The following is a 21,439-nucleotide window of genomic DNA, read 5'->3' as shown; positions in this document are numbered from 1 at the left end:
GCCCTTCCCCCAGGTTTACTCTCCTCTCAGGACCCGTAGTGCAGTTTCTCCTGTCTCTGTTTACCATGTTCTAACAGGTGTCACGTTTCACCCTGTCAGGTAGCTGGCTTGGGTTTCCCATACCGTTTGCGGGAATGCTCGGAGCCATACCGGGACACACTGGGATCAATGGGATTCCCCACATTCCTGGCATAGCCCCTGTGAGAGAGAGCAAACATTGTCTTAACAACCTCTTCTACTCTCATCCAACATGTCGACCCTATTGGAGAAGCAAGGGGGTCCTATTATCGCATGTAGCAGTTTAGAACGTGTACTTCTCTATTCTGAAATCCCAAGACAGACGGGGTACATCAGACATGCTGCCTCTATCATCACGAGGTCTCAAATCACAAATATGTCAATTCTCATTCTCTTAAAGGATTTAAACTTGTGCAAAACACTTCTCTCACATTAATAAACAGTGAAATACTGATACATTTCCACTCAAATTCTAGGTTACAGTTGGCTAATTTCATATCTCACTATGACGTACCACCTAGCCAGTTGGCTAGCTAGGCACTTAGTATACAACACAGTACAGCTGTTTGATCTTAATTTGATCACTCTTTTGTTGCTGAGAATTTCCCTGCACAGCAGGAAATGCAAAATTGTCGTGTATTCAAGGTTTAAAAAGGCTTCTAAAGTTTGTCATGTCCACTTTAAAGTTGCCCTAACAAAAAATGTATCAACCCCTACATAAAATGTCCATTAATTATTATCCATATAATAATATAATAAATAATATAATAATAATATAATAATCACCTGAAATCACAAGACATATGGGGTACATCAGACATGCTGCCTGTAACATCACTAGGTCTCCTACTGATGGTCAATCATCTAAAACCTCAAAGACTGGTTTCCACTAGTTACCATAGCTGCAAAATTGGCAAAAAAATTAAAGACCAAAACTATTTTTGGTTTTCATGATTTTTTACGAGATTACTTTAAAGTTAGGCATAAGGTTAGCAGTGTGGTTAAGGTTAGGTTTAAAATACAATTTTAATAAGACAAATTGAAAAAATAGGCAGGGTTTATGACTTTGTGGCTCTGGTAACTAGTGACGAACCCTAAAACCTCTTAGCGGGCCTAACAGTGCCTGACAAGGCAGTACTCAGTAATAACCACAAAACCATCTCAAATACTAAAATACTAGTCTGCTTTACAGTACCATGTGAATGAGCCACATGTCTTAAGTTATTACCCCAAAATAATAATATAAAAAAAGGGGGTGTATATTTATGTCTAATATTACTATTACAATCACTTAATCACACACTCTCAATCTAGCATCAGATCATCTCATCCAAATAACCAGTGACGTAAAACTTAAGCCCCGGAGGAACTATTGCTGCTATAAAAAGGGACAGACTACTGCATTTGGGGCCCAGCAGACTTCCTGCAATTCTACCCATTTTACCATAGGGCAGAGAGAAGAATATGCTGTGTAGAATTGCAGGAAATTAGCTTTTAAACTGCTGAATTTTCTCTTCGTATCTTTTCGCGCTTCGTAATAATACATTTTGGGGGTTGGGGGCCCCCTGAAGGCCGGGGGCCCGGGGCTTGTGCCCGGTTGGTAATCTGGCCATGCCCATAGTATAAAGACAGATATATGTACTATTCATGTTTATGTAAGTTGCCAACAAGATGAATCCCCAGATAACACCGATCCAGATTCTGGTTGCCATTACAGCACCTGTTAATCTCTCTGCTAAGGCCAGCCTATTACCATTGCTTACAGCATCACTTAGGAAACAGCCATGAGCCTGAGTGTGTACGACTAATAAAACGATTCTTTCAGATTCCTATTGAACGCTTCCATCTGTGTTCCACTGGTGAGGATCTTAAAGAAAAAAAGGCACTTTTCATACTAGCTAACAAATACTTAGAGGGAAAATGCACTTGATACGATTGTGATGTGTTGTCTCACCTAGCTATTTTAAAGATTAACGCACTCACTAAGTCGCTCTGGATAAGAGCCTCTGCTCAATGACTAAAATGTAAATGTGTTGTGCCAGAGTAGGTGAGAGAAGATACATAACATACACTTGAAGTTAGCACTGCATTTCCACCCTCCAGGCTAACACACACATTACACAATATAATTATCATGGGCTCTCCTAGTTGTTATGAACATGCTGAGTGGGGTAGGGTAGTACATCGAAATGCACGGGCAAGGATGTGTGGGTGTCCCTCTTCTCCCTCTCTGAATGTAATTATGCATCACACTGATTTAGAAGCATCCTGCTGCTAACCGACAGTACATGCTAAATTATTATAGAGCATTGGCCTCCATCTTCTAGCATTACCTTTGTAGGCCTTTTAGGTGTTCAGTATCTACCAGAGCTGTCCTCACATTTCCCTTACATATTAGTCATTAACTAGCCTGGTTAACGCCTGGTTAGCCTGCATAGTATTAAGTCTGGTTTAATCAGTGTTGAGAACTTAACACCAGTATTATTAGTGTTTCACATTAGGTGAAAGACACTAGATTATTTTCTCCTAACATTGTGATAACTGGTTGTAGTTCCTATGGCGATACTGTTGAAATACACCTGGTAATGTATGGCTTTGATGCATTTTGTGATGAATAACTGAGTTGAAGCCGAACAGATATCTGGGCGGCTAACAAACTAACGGTCTCATATTGTTCTCTTCCTCAGATGTGTTTCTCCAACACAGACATCTTACTTTACGTCTCCGCTGACATCTAGTGAAACTCCAGGGGAAGTTACACTACAATGTGTCACGCTGCTGTTACGACCACCCTGCAGGTACATGGTTCACCCAGCGAGTAGCAAACAAAGAGACTCTCTCCCCAAACTCTCTCGGGGTCTCTAATAATTTCAGTGGTCGTACGGATCAAAGGTCTCAGAGCAGGGGTGCTGATCTTCTGTCCAGTAATCTTATTAATTCATCATCAAAAAGGCCAAACTGATCTTAGATCAGGACTCTCTACTCTGAGACGCTTTATGAATACTGGCCCAGATCTACACCAGTGCCTAGGACGGTTGTGGTTTCTGGACAGGGCCTTTGATACTCAAGAACATATTGACTTGACATAGGTCTGGTAACTATACATTTTTGGATTCATAAATATAGCATCACAATTAACACACAAGACAACTTCATTTTTCAGAAATATATTTTAGAGTTTATGTCTGAGACAAAATGTCAAAAGCATATAGGTCCCAACAAGATATCATTTGTAACAATGGAATGGAAAGAAAACAAAAATAACTTTTTCATTTACATATGTAAACCGAGAATAGCTCTTTTTAACCACAGTGGTTTTAAATACAACTGGCTTAAGTGGATAAGAGTCTGCAGAAAATTCCCTTCCAATCAACCACATATGGAGTGTTTTAAAGGTCTGACGTTTTAGCCATTGTCTACTTTGTGTGTCTGTCCCCAACACTCTAGAAACACTCTTAGGGAGAGACAAGCAGTCTAGATGGGTGTAATGCCACATTCGTGTGGTATCGGAAGTTCCTATTTCCAACTGAGAAATTTCACTTGAGCGACCCTCCCAAGTTGGAATTTCAAGTGGGAAACTGAGAAAATGTTGTCGCCCGAGTTGGCGAGCTGTGATGTTTCACCACTGACCTTTAACCTTTTCAACCAAAAAATAACAAATCAGTTTGACAACTACGACCTCATCAATATGGAGAACGTAGCTAGTTTGACCATATTGTCAATGTTAAGCAAGTTAGCTAACATTATTATTAGCAACTTTGATAAGCTAGCTAAAATCCTATTGGTTGAAGAACTTTTCCGACTTCAAAAGCACTTAAACACAATCATGTCGGACTTAATTGTCCCACTTCCCATGAGCATGTGAAGCCAGCATAAATACACTCGGAGATTAGCCTAGCTAATCCATATTTCTCTTACTCTAAACACAGTCAAGTCTATTGTCCATTATCTTGTTTAAGTGCTGGGTAATTTCCCTACAAAAACTGAGCATTGAATTTTTTTTTAATCTAATGTGGAATTCATTTTGACAAGTTAAGTCCTTTGTATCCTTAGTACACCAAAGAAGAAGAGACATTCACGCTGGGTTTTCTGGGATGGGATTTAGTCCTCCAGTTTTCTTCTACTGTGCAAATACAGTGTTACACAGACGTACAGCCAGACAGGCATGCGGACAGACAAACCATGCAGAGAATTAGAGGCCGTGAAAGAAAAAAAGCAGAAACGTTAAAGAAATGTTTTTTAAAGGAACATACCAAACCCTGGGGCTCTGAAACAATTCATAGGAATGGTGAGTCTGAGAGCAAACACAAAGCAAAGCAAAAATAAATACAACGTTTACTAAATCTTGAAAAGGAAACATGATACTACCAAAATTAGTGTAAGAACATTATTGAAAAGTAAAAGGAGTTATATACTAGGGATGAGAATAGTTTGAACTACAATGAGACCATGCCTACCCACTAATATCATGACTCTCGTTTCTTAACAACCCCACTAATGTAGCGACAACAGGAAGAAGTGATGTCACAACATTTTCTGAAGTTGAGGTATGCTAATGTACAGTAACTATGGCAGCACAGCAGTGACCATGGCAGCACAGCAGTAACCATGCTATCAATCAACAACAGTGTGTTATGGTGTCAAAAGTAACCTCGGTATGTCATTTTGGTTGGTCCCAATGAAGTAAAACGCGAAAGCTAAGTGTCTTTAAAATGCCCCATGCTTTTCTTGAGAGTCTAGCTAGCTACAGTGTAGCCAGGAACAATACAGTACAAAAACAAATCAGTGTGTTCCCCTTTCTGTGTTCAGAGTGATGTGTGGAAGAGAGACCAAATACAGTGCTGCTGAGTGCAGGGCCTGTTCCAACCAGGGCCAGCTTAAAACAGTGCTGCTGAGTGCAGGGCCTGTTCCAACCAGGGCCAGCTTAAAACAGTGCTGCTGAGTGCAGGGCCTGTTCCAACCAGGGCCAGCTTAAAACAGTGCTGCTGAGTGCAGGGCCTGTTCCAACCAGGGCCAGCTTAAAACAGTGCTGCTGAGTGCAGGGCCTGTTCCAACCAGGGCCAGCTTAAAACAGTGCTGCTGAGTGCAGGGCCTGTTCCAACCAGGGCCAGCTTAAAACAGTGCTGCTGAGTGCAGGGCCTGCTCCAACCAGGGCCAGCTTAAAACAGTGCTGCTGAGTGCAGGGCCTGCTCCAACCAGGGCCAGCTTAAAACAGTGCAGTCAACCTCAACCCCCCCCAAATAAGGTTTTTAGAGTTATTTACTGGAGTGATACCATCTTTGCCATAGCTAGTCTCTTTCACAACGTCATAGCTCTCATGTAGGCTACGTATATAATATATTTCTAGGTTTCCCCATGTACAACTTCTCTGTAAACAGGATCATTCTGTAAGTAAATAGACAATTGCTGGAATCATGGTATAAAGTAGAAAGGCTGATCTCCATCCCAATGCATGATGAGGACACTAAGAGCAAGTGGCACATCAACTGTACAGAGTAACAACACAAAATGACAAACACACAAATATAAAAAGTATGTTAAAAATTAGAGATTTTCATACATGCCAAAAATAGAATTGTCACACACTTGAGATCATTGATTAAGAAAAAGTTGATGATGGTATAGTCGATTGACTAGCTTGATGTGGAAATGATAGTTTCAAAGATGGCAAATTAACACTTGGCTTTACAATATGTTCAATTCAATATACATGACAAGATGTTTATAGGAACTATTAACTAAGGTAGTTGCCAAACAATACATTGGAATTGAATAATTATTTAACTAAAGGTTGAGATATACATGTTTGATCCGTTACCTCCAGAACAGTGTGCTTGGAATCAAAAGCCTTGTTTGAGAAAGCCAGTAGCAGTACTGTGTGTGCCTGCTGTTACTAGTGGTACGAAAGAGCTGGATGCAAACTCATGCTTTGGCTTTTTTCTTTTGCTTGACTACTTCTTTTTGGATAACCTTTAACCTCGCAACCGACAGGTCTTTCTGGTGAGACATGCTTTTGTTATCGTTAGCGATTCGTTATGTGATAAAGGGAAGCTACATAAGGCTAACCTTCAACAGTGCTTTACGAATCAACTGGAAGTTGAACGTTTCAAATGTTTGCTTGCAACTACCTTTTTGAAGCATTTTTACAGGAAAATATATCAATCCAAAAGTTGAATAACCCCTAAAAGAGGCTGTGAGAGACAAACGGCGTCTACGTCACAATCCTGGTAAACATGCTGAAAGATCAGTTTTTCCACCATCCTGTCCTCTTTCAAACAGGGAAAATGTATTTCTCTCTCTCCCCTGGTCAGGAACATCATTTAAGGCAATCTTCATTTCTGACTCAATCCTGAAATCCATCAGAGCTTCACAAAGGCACTCTCTCATTGGTGGACCCTCCATCACAGAACTACCAGCTGCATCAATAAGGCAAAGATCCAATAGCCTCATCATCCAATAACGGCAAAGGCCGCTTGCTCAACGGCCAACCACAGTCAAGTCTACTGTCCTCAGCCAATGACAGCCCGACAATTCTCCTAGGGGCTTTTTTGTCCGCCATCTCTCATCAGTAGCCACCATCTCCATCAGTAGCATGTCCTCCATTTAGGAGGACAAAAGCAGGAGAGAAAATAAATGTCCAAGCTGGGTGTGACAGCCAGACTTGTCCTGTCCTCTGTCTCCATATTTGGCCACGGGGGAGCTCTGTAAAACACCAGATCTTTCCCTTCTCCTCCTCCACTCTGAGTACCCACGCCCTGCCTCGGGTGCTAGGGTGTCTTATGGGGGCGTCTTCTGGGGTTGCCTCAGTCTGACTGGCAGAAACAAACGTCTCTTTAGAGTCACGGTGAGCTGACCACGCTGAGCTGCCTGGCTGCAGCGCTTTGTCACTTCCGTCCTTCATATCGTACCCCCATTGACTCCCTACTCTGAAGCCCATCCCTCTCCCTCATTGGCAGAGGAGCTGCCAATCAAGGTGATAGGCACGGCGCGGAGGGACTAAATGAAAGGGACAGTTGAGACTGTCCAGAAGGTAGTATTCCGAGCTTCAGAGGCCGACAGTCACGGTGCGACGCCCTTATGCTTCCCCCCCTATAATGGTGCTTCCTCCTCCATGGGTTCCTCCTCCGACCTGCTAAGGGGAACAAGAGGAGAGAAAGGTGCGTCAGCAAAACGGGTGCATCTCAATAGACCTGGATGGTAGTAGCTATGGTGACCTACCTCTGTTTGTTGGCCACGGAGAGAGAGGCCATGGCGCTGACGGTCTCAGCCTCCTCCGAGTCTCCTCTCTGAGCCTCCAGCACAGACAGGCCCAGCCTGGGGGAGTCACGCTGCATGGAGCGCCAGTACTTACCTGGAGAAAGAGGGAGGGGAGAGAGAGGGAGGGAGGGAGCAAGGGAGCGAGGGGAGGGAGCGAGAGAGAGGGGAGAGGGAGGGAGGGAGGATAGAGAGAGAACAATGTTAAAGGACCAGTAAGTTAACTTCAGAAGCTAGCAGATTCATTACTTACCAACAACAGCTGCAAATCCCAATAAAACTACATCACACTTTGAAGTTCACATTCCTTGATTTGTCGAGCACTATCATGTTTCCTTGATTTGTCTAACACTATCATGTTTCCTTGAGTTGTCTAGCACTATCATGTTTCCTTGAGTTGTCTAGCACTATCATGTTTCCTTGATTTGTCTAGCACTATCATGTTTCCTTGAGTTGTCTAGCACTATCATGTTTCCTTGATTTGTCTAACACTATCATGTTTCCTTGATTTGTCTAACACTATCATGTTTCCTTGATTTGTCTAACACTATCATGTTTCCTTGATTTGTCGAGCACAATCATGTTTCCTTGATTTGTTTAGCACTATCATGTTTCCTTGATTTGTCTAGCACTATCATGTTTCCTTGATTTGTCTAACACTATCATGTTTCCTTGATTTGTCTAACACTATCATGTTTCCTTGATTTGTCTAACACTATCATGTTTCCTTGATTTGTCTAACACTATCATGTTTCCTTGATTTGTCTAACACTATCATGTTTCCTTGATTTGTTGAGCACAATCATGTTTCCTTGATTTGTCTAACACTATCATGTTTCCTTGATTTGTCTAACACTATCATGTTTCCTTGATTTGTCTAACACTATCATGTTTCCTTGATTTGTCTAACACTATCATGTTTCCTTGATTTGTCTAACACTATCATGTTTCCTTGATTTGTCTAGCACTATCATGTTTCCTTGATTTGTCTAACACTATCATATTTCCTTGATTTGTCTAGCACTATCATGTTTTGTGGGTCAGAGTGTAGTATTTATTTAGTTTCAGAGCACAAACATTTCTCACACTGGCTATAGCCCAGGCCCAGGAAGGGGCAGGCCTGCCCGGGAAAATCCGGGGGGTTGCCTAGCAACACGTGCCTCGGAAGAAAGAGAATGTCTGCATAGCGCAACAAAATTCCCATGATTCAATGCTAGGTTTGGCCTGAACAGCTAGCGCGATAGCGAAAAATTGATTTCAGCTAATAAGGAGCAGTATCTAACAAAATAATTAAATTACGGCATTTACTAATCATAAACTATTTACAGTACATATAATAGAAATATGGGTAAATTTGTGGACCAAAAAAATCTAACTTACTCAACCTTTAAGACAGGAGTAAGTTGAGGGAGAACTTCCTGCCTCTTCAATCTCAGATAGGAAACTGTGCTTGGTACTCACTGTGTGTTTCTATAACCTTCTCTATGGAAGACACAGCATTCTGGTTGGGTCTCTGCTCCAGAAGCACCTGAGGGAGAGGATCCAGCTGTGGACAACACATAGCACAGTTTGACAGTGTGTATCTGATAACTCTGATAACTGGACACAGACCATTCCACCTTCACCATTCATCCATTCCCTCTCCTTTTCAGTTCTTCACCAGACCTCTATAAATGATCTAGTCTGATCATTACCCTTCCTGATTCCTGTCCCCTCCCTCCCTCACCTGGTTGCCAAGCAAAGCGGAGACGCAGGCCTCGGAGGCGTCACAGATGGCCATGAGGTCGTGACCTCCCTCCAATGCCAGCACCACGCGACCCTCCGCCAGGGTCATCAGCTGACGCGTCAGGTACCCAAAACCTGCAGGGGAGGGTGTGTGTGTGAAGGGAGGGGAAGAGAGAGGGATCATCAATACAGTGCATTCGGAAAGTATTCAGACCCCTTGACTTTTTCCACATTTTGTTACGTTACAGCCTTATCCTAAAATGTATTAAATAAATGTTTTTCCTCATCAATCTACACACAATGCCCCATAATGACAAAGAAAAAACAGGTTTTTGGAAATTTTGCTAATGTATTACAAATAAAAAACTGAAATATCACATTTACATAAGTATTCAGACCCTTTACTCAGTACTTTGTTGAAGCACCTTCAGCATAGAGTCTTCTTGGGGATGACGCTACAAGCTTGGCACAACTGTATTTGAGGAGTTTCTCCCATTTGTCTCTGCAGATTCTCTCAAGCTCTGTCGGGTTGGATGGGGAGCGTCGCTGCACAGCTATTTTCAGGTCTCTCCAGAGATGTTCGTTCAGGTTCAAGTCCTGGCTCTGGCTGGGATACTCAAGGACATTCAGTCCCAAAGCTACCCCTATGTTGTCTTGGCTGTGTGCTTAAGGTCGTTGTCCTGTTGGAAGGTGAACCTTTGCCCCAGTCTGAGGTCCTGAGCACTCTGGAGCAGGTTTTCATTAAGGATCTCTCTGTACTTTGCTCTGTTCATCTTTCCCTCGATCCTGACTAGTCTCGTAGTCCCTGCCACTGAAAAACATCCCCACAGCATGATGCTGCCACCACCATGCTTCACCGTAGGGATAGTGCCAGGTTTCCTCCAGACGTGATGCTTGGCATTCAGGCTAAAGAGTTCAATCTTGGTTTAAATCAGACCAGAGAACCTTGTTTCTTATGGTCAGAGTTTTTAGGTGCTGTTTGGCAAACTCCAAGAGGGCTGTCATGTGCCTTTTACTGAGGAGTGGCTTCTGTCTGGCCTCTCTACCATAAAGGCCTAATTGGTGGAGTGCTGCAGAGATGGGAGAACCTTCCAGAAGGGCAACCATCTCCACAGAGGAACTCTGGAGCTCTGTCAGAGTGACCATTGGGTTCTTGGTCACCTCCCTGACCAAGGCCCTTCTCCCCCGATTGCTCAGTTTTGCCAGGCGGTCAGCTCCAGGAAGATTCTTGGGGGCTTGTTTTTTGCTCTGCATGCACTGTCAACTGTGGGACCTTATATAGACAGCCTTTACAAATCAAGTCCAATCAATGGAAACAGGATGCACCTGAGCAAAATGTTTTGTCTAATAGCAAAGGGTCTGAATACTTATGTAAATAAGGTATTTCTGTTCGTTTTTTTTGTATACATTTGCAAAATGTAAAAAAAATCTGTTTTCGCTATGTCATTATGGGGTATTGTGTGTAGATTGAGGACGAACATTTTTTATTTAATCCATTTTAGAATAAGGCTGTAACGCAACAAAATGTGGAAAAAGTCTAGGGGTCTGAATACTTTCCGAATGCACTGTATACCACAGCAGCAAAGAATACAGTGCATGACATACACTAGTATGTGGACACCCCATTAAATTTGTGGATTCCACAAGTGTCCACATACTTTTGGCCATGCAGTGTAACATCTTTTGTCTGTCGTGTTGTGTGTCTGGACCTCAGGCGTCAGCTAATAAAATAAAAGATCCAGATATCATTGCACCAGTGCTACTTTACACATATACGTACATTTGGAGGTGAGGGTGTAACCGCCTAGGGGAGGAGGGTGACCCTCAACGGCGTCGAAGCCTGAGGAAACCAGCACCACGTCAGGAGCAAATTCATTAGCTATGGGCATCACCACAGACCTAGGGAGAGGGGGAGAGAGAGTTGGTCAGGTTTGCAACTTCAGTTCATATGTGTTTTTTGATATCTGGTATTTTATTAGAATCATTAGCTGTTGTGAAAGCAGCAGGTACACTTCCTGGGGTCCACGCAGAACATGAAACATAACATAATACAGAACATAGACAAGAGCAGCACAAGGACAGAACTATATACATTTAAAAAACGGCACACAGCCTACACATCAATACATACTGTACACACAAACTATCTAGGTCAAGTAGTGGAGAGGATGGTGTTGTGAGGTGTTGCTTTATCTGTTTTATGAAACCAGGTCTGCTGTTCATTTGAACAATATGAGATGGAAGGGAGTTCCATGCAATAATGGCTCTATATAATACTGTACGCTTTCTTGAATTTGTTCTGGACCTGGGGACTGTGAAAAGACCCCTGGTGGCATAAGTGTTACCTGAAGGCTGCCAGGTACTCTGCATCTCCCATAGGTGGCTCCAGACCCCCGGTGAAGGCCATGTTAACGTTAAAACCTACTCCTGGACCACTGCCCACCTGACAGAGAAGGGATGGGAGGAATAGCCATGAGAAAACACACACACACACACACACACACACACACACACACACACACACACACACACACACACACACACACACACACACACACACACACACACACACACACACACACACGTTTCCATGAGATTTGTCACCGTTACCTCGTCGGGTGCTCCGCTGCCAGGGAAGAAGTTTCCATCGTCGTATCGATGGAGAGACAGGTACAGCACGTTGGGGTCGTCGTAAAATGCCTGCTGGGTCCCGTTGCCATGGTGAACATCCTGATGGACAGCACACAAGGCCAATCAGATGACCATTGTCCCATTTCTTCTTCTTACATCCAATGGTAATTCTACAGTCATTTACAAAACCCACATTCTCTTTAAAAGGTCAGGTGAAGGACCAGGACCAAACTCACCCAGTCTACTATGAGGATCTTGCAGACGTTGAGTCTCTGTTGGAGCAGTCGGGCTGCGATGGCTACTGAGTTAAAGTAGCAGAAGCCCATGGGAGTGCTCTCTTCTGCATGGTGTCCAGGGGGTCGAACCACAGCAAAGCCGTTCTGGGAACCAGACACAACAACTACATTACCCACAACTCCATCCATGAGGGGGAGAGATTGAGTCCATTCTTTGTGAAGGGGGGAAAAAGTGTAGAGCGACCTAACATTAATGGAGGGATAGAGGGATGAAAAGGAGAAGAGGAGGGTAGAGAGGACGCACCTTCAGTTCACCAGTGGCCACTTTGAACACCAGCTCCACCACAGAACCTACAGCCAGACGAACTGCAGTAGAGGAATGGACCTCGTTCCAGATGGTGTCACTGTCCACCTGCAATCATCATCATCACAGTTAAAGGGACACTTCAGGATGTTGGCAATGAAGCCCTTTATCTACTTCCCCAGAGTCAGTGGAACTCGTGGAGACCATTTTTATCTCTGCGTGCAGTTTGAAAGGAGTTGCTAACTAGCGTTAGCACAATGACTGGACGTCTGTGGTAACAGCTTGCATGTTACCATAAGCTAGCATGATAGCTGTTACCATGGACGTCCAGTTATTGTGCTAACGCCAGCTAGCATTGACTCGTGAAACTACCTCTAACTTCCTTCATACCGGACACAGAGACGTGTCCACGAGCCACGTGTTCATTTGACTTTGGTGAAGTAGATAAATGGGTTCATTGCCAAAATATAAACGGGGTTAATGATTTCACCATTGAGGAGGAGGAAAACGAAGATGAGGAGGAGAAATAGGAGGAGGCAGAGGAGAAAGAGGAGATGAAAGAAGGGGAGGAGGACGACGAAGAGGAGAAAGAAGAGAAGCAACACACACCCCCACTCCTCCACATGGTAATCTGACCAACATGGGCGTGACTGAACAGTCTAGTTTCTGTCGGAGGGGGTTGGTTCCATACAGCAGGACGTGGGCTTCAGAGTGGACTGTCTGGAGCTCCTCCAGAGTGGCCTTCCTACCACGGATACACTACACACACACACACACACACACACACACACACACACACACACACACACACAAAATGGAGACATGCAGCATTTCCTTTCTATTCATTTGTTTTATTTTCTCTGTGTTTAAGTGAATCACAAATGACAAAGTACATGGAAAGGATAAGCAATGATGTCTTTTTATGAATCAGTTGGTAACTCCTAGCAACAGAAATTCATCCTTGTTTGAAGACTACAAATACAAATAAAAATTGTACTATAACAGAGAATAGCAAAGAGAAGGATGGTTGAAGGCTTTAGAATGTACCTCACACTGTCCCCTAAGTCCTGTCTCCTGCAGTCTGGACCAGATGCTCTGGACGCGGCCGGCGTGCTCCGGATGGGTGTGTGTGTTCCCGCACATACACTGGTGCTTTTGCATCAGAGAGTCATACACCAACCCTGCAGGAATAACCCAGGACATTACTACTGACGCACACACACATCCACATCCACTCACACACATCCACTCACACAAAATCTTCTACATCTGCATTGCTTGCTGTTTTAGGTTTTAAGCTGGGCTTCTGCTGATGGAAAAGGGCTTTACAAATACATGTGATTGATATAAGAGAGAAGAGCATTACTACTAACCTGTGGTGAAGCGAGGTTTGGTGGGAGGCTCAGGGGGCGGGACAGAGATGGGGAAGGAGGAAGCGGAGGCCGGAGACGATTGGGCCCTGGAGAGGGGGCGGTGACCTGGGAAGGTGATTGACAGACCGGCTGCCTCCATGGAAGCCTGATAGTTTCTCAGCTGGTGGATTCTCTGCTGCTCCAACAACATGGCCTGCTGCTCAGAGAGAGGAAAGAGGTGGAAGAGGGGAGAGAGAGGAGGGGAAAGAAGGAGAGAGAAAGAGAGAAGGGGGAGAGGAAAGAGAAAGGAGGGATAGAAAACAACATTGCATGATAGCAACAGACACAGCCACCGATGGCTATTGTGACATCACCTGCTCTTTATAATGTGTTTACAACATTTGGCCACACGGTGGCAGTCAAGCTATGTGAGATGAACCGAAACACATGACATCTGCAGGAGAGTAAGCGGATTTGAAAGATGCATGGTTTCCTCTCATTAAATGACTCTGTCAGAAGCATAGCATCCTGGGACAGGAAATAGCATATTATTTCCCAAGTGGATCATTCAATGAACACAACTACTGCTAAACGAGATAATTTGTGTGTGTGTGTGTGTGTGTGTGTGTGTGTGTGTGTGTGTGTGTGTGTGTGTGTGTGTGTGTGTGTGTGTGTGTGTGTGTGTCAATACCGATATGAAAGTTCTTGTTTTGTACGCTGAGAATGAGCCTCAAATTTGCATCATCAAAGTCATGAAAATGCGGTCATTTAAGATAAATATTAAAATGTATACTTGTTTGCTAGTGAATTTACTATCTGGTTTTCAACATTTTTGGGGTCCAAGAAGAAGCCAAAAAGTTACTATTGTTTCATGAGAACTACAACTCCTACCAGGTGTACACTGAGTATACAAAATATTGTTCTTTACATGACAAAGACTGACCAGGTGAAGCTGTGATCCCTTACTGATGTCACTTGTCAAATCCACTTCAGTGTGTAGACGAAGTGGAAGAGAACAGTTAAATAAGGATTTTAAGCCTGGGAGACAATTGAGACATGGATTGTGTTTGTGTGCAATTGAGGGTGAAATGGGCAAGACAAAAGACTCAAGTGCCTTTGAACGTGGTATGGTAGTAGGTGCCAGGAGCACTGGTTTGCAACGCTGCTGGGTTTTTCACGCTCAACAGTTTCCCGTGTATCAAGAATGGTTCACCACCCAAAGGACATCCAGCCAACTTGACACAACTGTGGGAAGCATTGGAGTCAACATGGGCCAGCATCCCTGTGGAACGCTTGACACCTTGTAGAGTCCCTGCTCTGACGAACTGAGACTGTTCTGATGGGATGATAAATTGATGATGATCTTGAAACCTATTCAAGACATGACCCTGGAAGTATGACGTAGAATGACATCACTAGCACATCATATTGACCTGTGGTAGATCCCTCTCTCACACTCACTCCTCTCCTCCTACCTGTCTGAACAGTAGTTCCTGCTGCATGTCCTCCTCCTGGTTCTCTTGGGGGTCTGGGGGCTCTTGTTTGATGGCGATCCCACACGGAAAGCCTCCGTCCTGGGGAGAGAGGGCCTGGTGCTCCCTCAGCTCTTCCTCGGTCTCCTCCGGGTGACTCTGGTGCTGCCGGGCCACCGTGGGCTCACTGGGCTTGCCCATCATCTAAGGAGAAGGTATGGGTCAATCCATTGTCTAGTCATTGATGATATGCAGTACAGTAAGTAGTAATACAGTAGTAATACAGTAGTTACTGCAGTTGTTACAACAGTAGTAGTATAGGAGTTCTATAGTGAAAGATGTCGCTTTATTAAGACGTGGCGGTCAACATTTTAACATTGAGGTGTGTGTGTGTGTGTGTGTGTGTGTGTGTGTGTGTGTGTGTGTGTGTGTGTGTGTGTGTGTGTGTGTGTGTGTCCTTAAGACTTTTGAAGTCAGTGGAAGCTGCTAGAAGCTGTCCACAAAGCAGTGCACTGAGCTCCACATCTCCTATCCACACATACTGGCCATGAATGGGAAACTAGATCACTATGTAATAACGGCTGTGAGCGGGATCAGGGGTCCATGGAGACAGGGGTCCATTGGCCCCAATCCTCTCTGTCTCCAGAGACTCCAGTGTGTAGGTTCTCATACACTGTGAACGGTCAATGGGAAACCTCAGAGCACTAGTTGAAAAACCAAATGAAGCTTGTTAAAAGGGAAAGAAAAGGAGGGATGAAAGAAAGGAGAGGGGAGATAGTGTGTGTGCCAGGGACATGAATCAGTCATCCCACTCTGTACAGGGGAACATCTCTTGGCAGTGTTCCTGTGTGTACACAATGGGCAGAAAGAATGATTTGTATTTTAAGCATTCATCAGTGTCGGTCAGTTAGTAGGCCGACTTGGAAATGTCTAGTGTGCTACTTTGTTTTGATCCATATTAATAGTGTACAATTATCTAAGTCATTCAACACAAGTGCACTGCAAAATGTCTGCACTGCAAAATGTCTTCCAGATAAAACTATTCAGGTGAAATTGAAACACAGCAATGTATTTTACTCCGGTCTAGTGTGTGTGTGTGTGTGTGTTTAACAGAAGTCCCCACAAGAAAAGTAAAACATTTTTGGGGTCCACACAAAGTCAAATGATATTTCCCGGAGGTTTAGGGTTAAAGATAGAATTAGGTTTAGGAGCTCAGCTTAGTTTTTCAGGTTAGGGTACAGGTTATGGAAAATAGGATTTTGAATGGGACTGAAGGGTGTGTCCCCACAAGGTTAGTTGTACAAGACTGTGTGTGTGTGTTACTGGCAGGCCTGTCAGCCCTCGGGGCCTGTGGCAGGGTGCCAGAGGAACAGCGTTGACGTCAGAACCCTCGCCAGCTACCTCATCCCCCGTCCTCCTCCACAAACAAGCTGCTCTTTTCCCTTCTTCACTCCCCTCCCTCTCTACCTTATTTTTCCTTCCCTCTCTCTCTCTCTCTCTCCCCTCTCTCTCTCTCTCGCGCTCTCCCCTCTCTCTCTCGCGCTCTCCCCGCTCTCTCCCCGCTCTCTCGCCCTCTCGCTCTCTCGCGCTCTCTCGCTCTCTCGCGCTCTCTCGCGCTCTCCCCCCCTCTCTCTCGCTCTCCCTCCCCCTCTCTCTCGCTCTCCCCCCTCTCTCTCGCTCTCCCTCCCCCTCTCTCGCGCTCTCTCCCCTCTCGCGCGCTCTCTCCCCTCTCGCGCTCTCTCCCCTCTCGCGCTCTCTCCCCCCCCTCTCGCTCGCGCTCTCTCCCCCCCCTCTCTCCCCCTCCCTCCCCCCTCTCTCTCGCTCTCCCTCCCCCCTCTCTCTCGCTCTCCCTCCCCCCTCTCTCTCTCTCTCTCGCTCCCCCCCTCTCTCTCCCCCCTCTCTCTCGCTCTCTCCCCTCTCGCGCTCTCTCCCCTCTCTCTCGCTCTCTCTCTCTCGCTCTCCCCTCTCTCGCTCTCCCCTCTCTCCCCCTCTCGCTCTCCCCCTCTCCCCTCTCGCTCTCCCCTCTCTCTCGCTCTCCCCTCCCCCTCTCTCTCTCTCTCGCTCCCCCTCTCTCTCGCTCCCCCTCTCTCGCTCCCCCTCTCTCTCTCTCGCTCCCCCTCTCTCTCTCTCGCTCCCCCTCTCTCTCTCTCGCTCCCCCTCTCTCTCTCTCGCTCCCCCTCTCTCTCTCTCGCTCCCCTCTCTCTCTCTCTCTCGCTCCCCTCTCTCTCTCTCTCTCTCCCCTCTCTCTCCCCTCTCTCTCTCTCTCTCTCTCCCCTCTCTCTCTCTCTCTCGCTCCCCTCTCTCTCTCCTTCTCCCCCCTCTCTCTCCCTCTCCCCCCTCTCTCTCCCTCTCCCCCCTCTCTCTCCCGCTCCCCCCTCTCTCTCGCTCCCCCCCTCTCTCTCTCTCTCTCTCGCTCTCCCTCTCTCTCTCGCTCTCCCCCTCTCTCTCTCGCTCTCCCCCCTCTCTCTCTCGCTCTCCCCCCTCTCTCTCTCGCTCTCCCCCCTCTCTCTCTCTCTCTCCCCCCTCTCTCTCTCGCTCTCCCCCCCTCTCTCTCTCGCTCTCCCCCCCTCTCTCTCTCGCTCTCCCCCCCTCTCTCTCTCGCTCTCCCCCCCTCTCCCCTCTCTCTATGGGAAGTACTGAAAGTTCCAACACATGAAATGTTGTGATTTTTCACTGGAATGAATGCAAAATGTGTACTTGTGTGGCAGCACTTGGAAACCCCCCTTGACGTCACATGCGTTACTAAGGGGAAATTCTGTTTCATTGTAAACAGAACCCGTTGTTAAGGACGTACTATACATCTTCATCCTGAAATTGCCTTTTTCAGTAGCGATGAGAGAAATATACCTGAATCACATGCGGTGGGCCCACTCCCTCTCTCCCCAATGACTACGGCGGCACCCCCAAAGTGGCTCCCTATTCCCGATATAGTGTGCGGAAAGTAGTGCACTACACTACATAGTGCATAGGGTGCCATTTCAGAAAAGAGCCTATGACTGTGTGCTTTCTAGGTTGTTGTTTTTTTACCCTTTTTTTCTCCACAATTTCGTGGTTTCCAATTGGTAGTTACAGTCTTGTCTCATCGCTACAACTCCCCTACGGACTCAGGAGAGGCGACGGTCGAGAGCCGTGCTTCCTCCGAAACACGACCCAACCAAGCCACACTGCTTCTTGACACAATGCCCACTTAACCTGGAAGTCAGCCGCACCAATGTGTCGGAGGAAACACCGTACACCTGGCGACCTGGTCAGCGTGCACTGTGCCCGGCCCACCACAGTAGTCGCTAGAGCGCGATGGGACAAGGACATCCCTGCCGGCCAAACCCTCCCCTAACCCGGACAACGCTGGGCCAATTGTACACCACCCCATGGGTCTCCCGGTCGCGGCCGGCTGCGACAGAGCCTGGACTCGAACAAGGATCTCTAGTGACACAGCGATGCAGTGCACCACGCGGGAGGCCGTGCTTAACAATAGAAGAGTAATGCAGCCTGTACAGGCTACACCACCTAATACCCTGTGACCAAGTCATACTGTAGGATTTTTCCCATCTGGCCCTTCAAAGCCCATCTGCCCTGCTCTGACAGATTACTTTCATATACAGTATTAGATCTACTCTGGTCAGAGATAAAACACTAAGAAAAACTGAAAGGAACATTTGATTGAATGTTGAGAAACGTTGTAAATTAGTTGAATGGTGACCCTCTTACTGTTTCTCTGTGGGGATGTCACCTAAGGGCATGAAAACTGATGAATACAAAAGAGAATCCCTTGTTTCATCGAGAGAGAGAGAGAGAGAGAGAGAGAGAGAGAGAGAGAGAGAGAGAGAGAGAGAGAGAACACATCAAACCAAACGGCGCTCAGCAAAGCACAGCTACCTACTTCCTGAATGACCATATCTGGCAGTGGGTTCCTCTGTGTTTCCATGGCGGTGTGGAATTAGCTACATTCTGCCCTTAGCAACTGTCACACACATGAACATTGCTTCCTGTCCCTAATGTACCTGTGGGAGGATTATTAACAAACACACATACATACCCTCCAGCTATACCTCGTTCTCTTCCCTCCCCACCGTTCCTCGCCCCCCCCCCCCCACCGCTACTCCTCTACCTTGTTGATGTGTAGCTGCTGGAACTGCTGTTTGTGTTTCTCCAGGAACTGTTGGTGTTGCTGTTGGACCACCAGCTGCTGCAGGGCCTGGGCCTGGGCGTTCTGCTGGGGCAGTGGGGCCGACTGGGTCCGACCCAGGGGACGGTGCTGCCCACGCAGCTTGTGGATGGAGGGAGACTGGAGGGCGTCCACACCTGGGTTGGGAATACACACACCAGGGTATGGTTATAGGCATGGATACACACGTCTGAATCCACACAAACACACTGGTCCCAGGACAAGAAATATCCGCAGTAGAACTGGCTCGGTTCATCACACACAGAACAGTGGAATGGAGCTTAATAGCAGCACAGTACTACAAGCCTGGCAGAAGAACCTTCTCTAGTCTGCCAAAAAAGGAGCCCCCATTCACTTCCAAGGCTGTGCGTGTCACCAGTCATTTACTCCACTGTCAGCTGAAAATAGCACCGGGAAAGTGACTCAATGGATGTGTTCCTTCAACACCGGTGGGCACAATCTTCTCTCTCTCATTGACCCTGCTTAATAGAAGTTGATGAAAGGAAGTCTGTCAATAGAAGGAAGGGGGGGGGGATGGGATGGGGGGTTATCTGTTGGGACACTGTGTGTGTGTGTTCTCCACCAAAGTACCATTCTACTGCTGTACCCACCTGCCAGGAGGGGCCCGTGCGCGCCAGTCTGTTCCAGCAGGACCAAGTGCTGCAGTAGTGGGCCGTGCCCCCCTGCGCCCCCTCCGTCAGCCAGGTAGGTGGCTAGGGGGGCACCGCCTAGGTAGGGGGGGCTGAGGGAGAGGGCCGAATGTTGACCCCCATCCTGCTGGGCTGAGGTCACCTGGAGAATGGGGTCAGTATAGAAGTGTTTTACATAGAACTGTTGGGATAAATCTACATGTTAAACTGACATTGGTTTGATGCTTCTATTGTCTTTACTGGTTTCCTACCACTAGCTTTTGGAAGACTGAGTTACACATTACACGCCTGTTGTCGTTGCTATTGTAAACTGATTTATTTTGGCAATATTGTGATTTGTGAATTCATCTTTAAGGGGTGGTTCCCCCAAAAAACACAAGGTCACATGAGATGGAGACAGACGGGGAGAAAAAGAGAAATAAAGAGGGAAAGAGAAAGAGCATTAGATAAACAAATATCCCGTTCATACGAAGACGAAAGTATGGAAACTTTTCTTTATCTGTGAAAGGTGTTGCAGGTAAGAAAGCCTGTACTTCTATTTCTGCAAACCGACCTGGTAATGATAGTGGTATTATGTTTAAAAGTCCTGCCACCCCATCAGTATAAAACCTTGCCTTTCATTTTACCGGCTTTGCCACACATCAAAGCATTCTATTGTTGTCTGACATCAAACTTGTCCTCGTCGATAACAAAGCTTCACAGAAATGCTTGTAATGCATTTATATTTCCTCCATAAAAAAATGTAATTCTGTTGTTGAGCCGTCCTTCTATTGTCACAGAAATGCGTTGGCATTTAGCCTGGGAGAACACACACCCACCCACCGCCATTTAGCCTGGGAGAACACACACCGCCATTTAGCCTGGGAGAACACACACACTGACATTTAGCCTGGGAGAACACACACACTGACATTTAGCCTGGGAGAACATACACTGACATTTAGCCTGGGAGAACACACACACTGACATTTAGCCTGGGAGAACACACCCACTGACATTTAGCCTGGGAGAACACACCCACTGCCATTTAGCCTGGGAGAACACACCCACTGCCATTTAGCCTGGGAGAACACACACCCACCCACCGCCATTTAGCCTGGGAGAACACACACACTGACATTTAGCCTGGGAGAACACACACCCACCCACCGCCATTTAGCCTGGGAGAACACACACCCACCCACCGCCATTTAGCCTGGGAGAACACACACACTGACATTTAGCCTGGGAGAACACACACACTGACATTTAGCCTGGGAGAACACACACACTGACATTTAGCCTGGGAGAACACACACACTGACATTTAGCCTGGGAGAACACACACACTGACATTTAGCCTGCGAGAACACACACACTGACATTTAGCCTGCGAGAACACACACACCGCCATTTAGCCTGGGAGAACACACACACTGACATTTAGCCTGGGAGAACACACACACTGACATTTAGCCTGGGAGAACACACACACTGACATTTAGCCTGGGAGAACACACACACTGACATTTAGCCTGGGAGAACACACACACTGACATTTAGCCTGGGAGAACACACCCACTGCCATTTAGCCTGGGAGAACACACCCACTGCCATTTAGCCTGGGAGAACACACACCCACCCACCGCCATT

General features: G+C 46.2%; 1 protein-coding gene across 4 annotated transcripts in view; it reads right to left on the bottom strand.

The window, feature by feature from the left end:
- Positions 1-3,169: 3,169 nt before the first annotated feature.
- Positions 3,170-21,439, bottom strand: part of LOC106575618 (histone deacetylase 4) — a 77,181-nt gene continuing 58,911 nt past the window's right edge. For 3 of the 4 annotated variants that reach the window (XM_045699149.2, XM_082963570.1, XM_082963569.1), the window contains 15 exons: positions 19,769-19,949; positions 19,101-19,294; positions 14,996-15,196; positions 13,542-13,737; positions 13,216-13,349; positions 12,778-12,927; positions 12,169-12,276; positions 11,865-12,008; positions 11,608-11,727; positions 11,343-11,440; positions 10,778-10,896; positions 8,999-9,132; positions 8,734-8,818; positions 7,237-7,369; positions 3,170-7,150 (listed from right to left, as the gene is read on the bottom strand). In XM_045699149.2, the coding sequence (XP_045555105.2) occupies positions 7,108-7,150; positions 7,237-7,369; positions 8,734-8,818; positions 8,999-9,132; positions 10,778-10,896; positions 11,343-11,440; positions 11,608-11,727; positions 11,865-12,008; positions 12,169-12,276; positions 12,778-12,927; positions 13,216-13,349; positions 13,542-13,737; positions 14,996-15,196; positions 19,101-19,294; positions 19,769-19,949 (2,040 nt within the window). In that variant the 3' untranslated portion in view covers positions 3,170-7,107. The remainder of the gene's footprint in view (positions 7,151-7,236; positions 7,370-8,733; positions 8,819-8,998; positions 9,133-10,777; positions 10,897-11,342; positions 11,441-11,607; positions 11,728-11,864; positions 12,009-12,168; positions 12,277-12,777; positions 12,928-13,215; positions 13,350-13,541; positions 13,738-14,995; positions 15,197-19,100; positions 19,295-19,768; positions 19,950-21,439) is intronic. The other variant, XM_082963568.1, reaches the window with a different exon arrangement.

Source organism: Salmo salar, chromosome 17, assembly GCF_965601325.2.
Source record: "Salmo salar chromosome 17, fSalSal1, whole genome shotgun sequence".
NCBI classification, from domain to species: domain Eukaryota; kingdom Metazoa; phylum Chordata; class Actinopteri; order Salmoniformes; family Salmonidae; genus Salmo; species Salmo salar.
The sequence above is the reverse complement of the archived record's forward strand: the minus strand, read 5'-3'. Positions and strand labels throughout refer to the sequence as shown.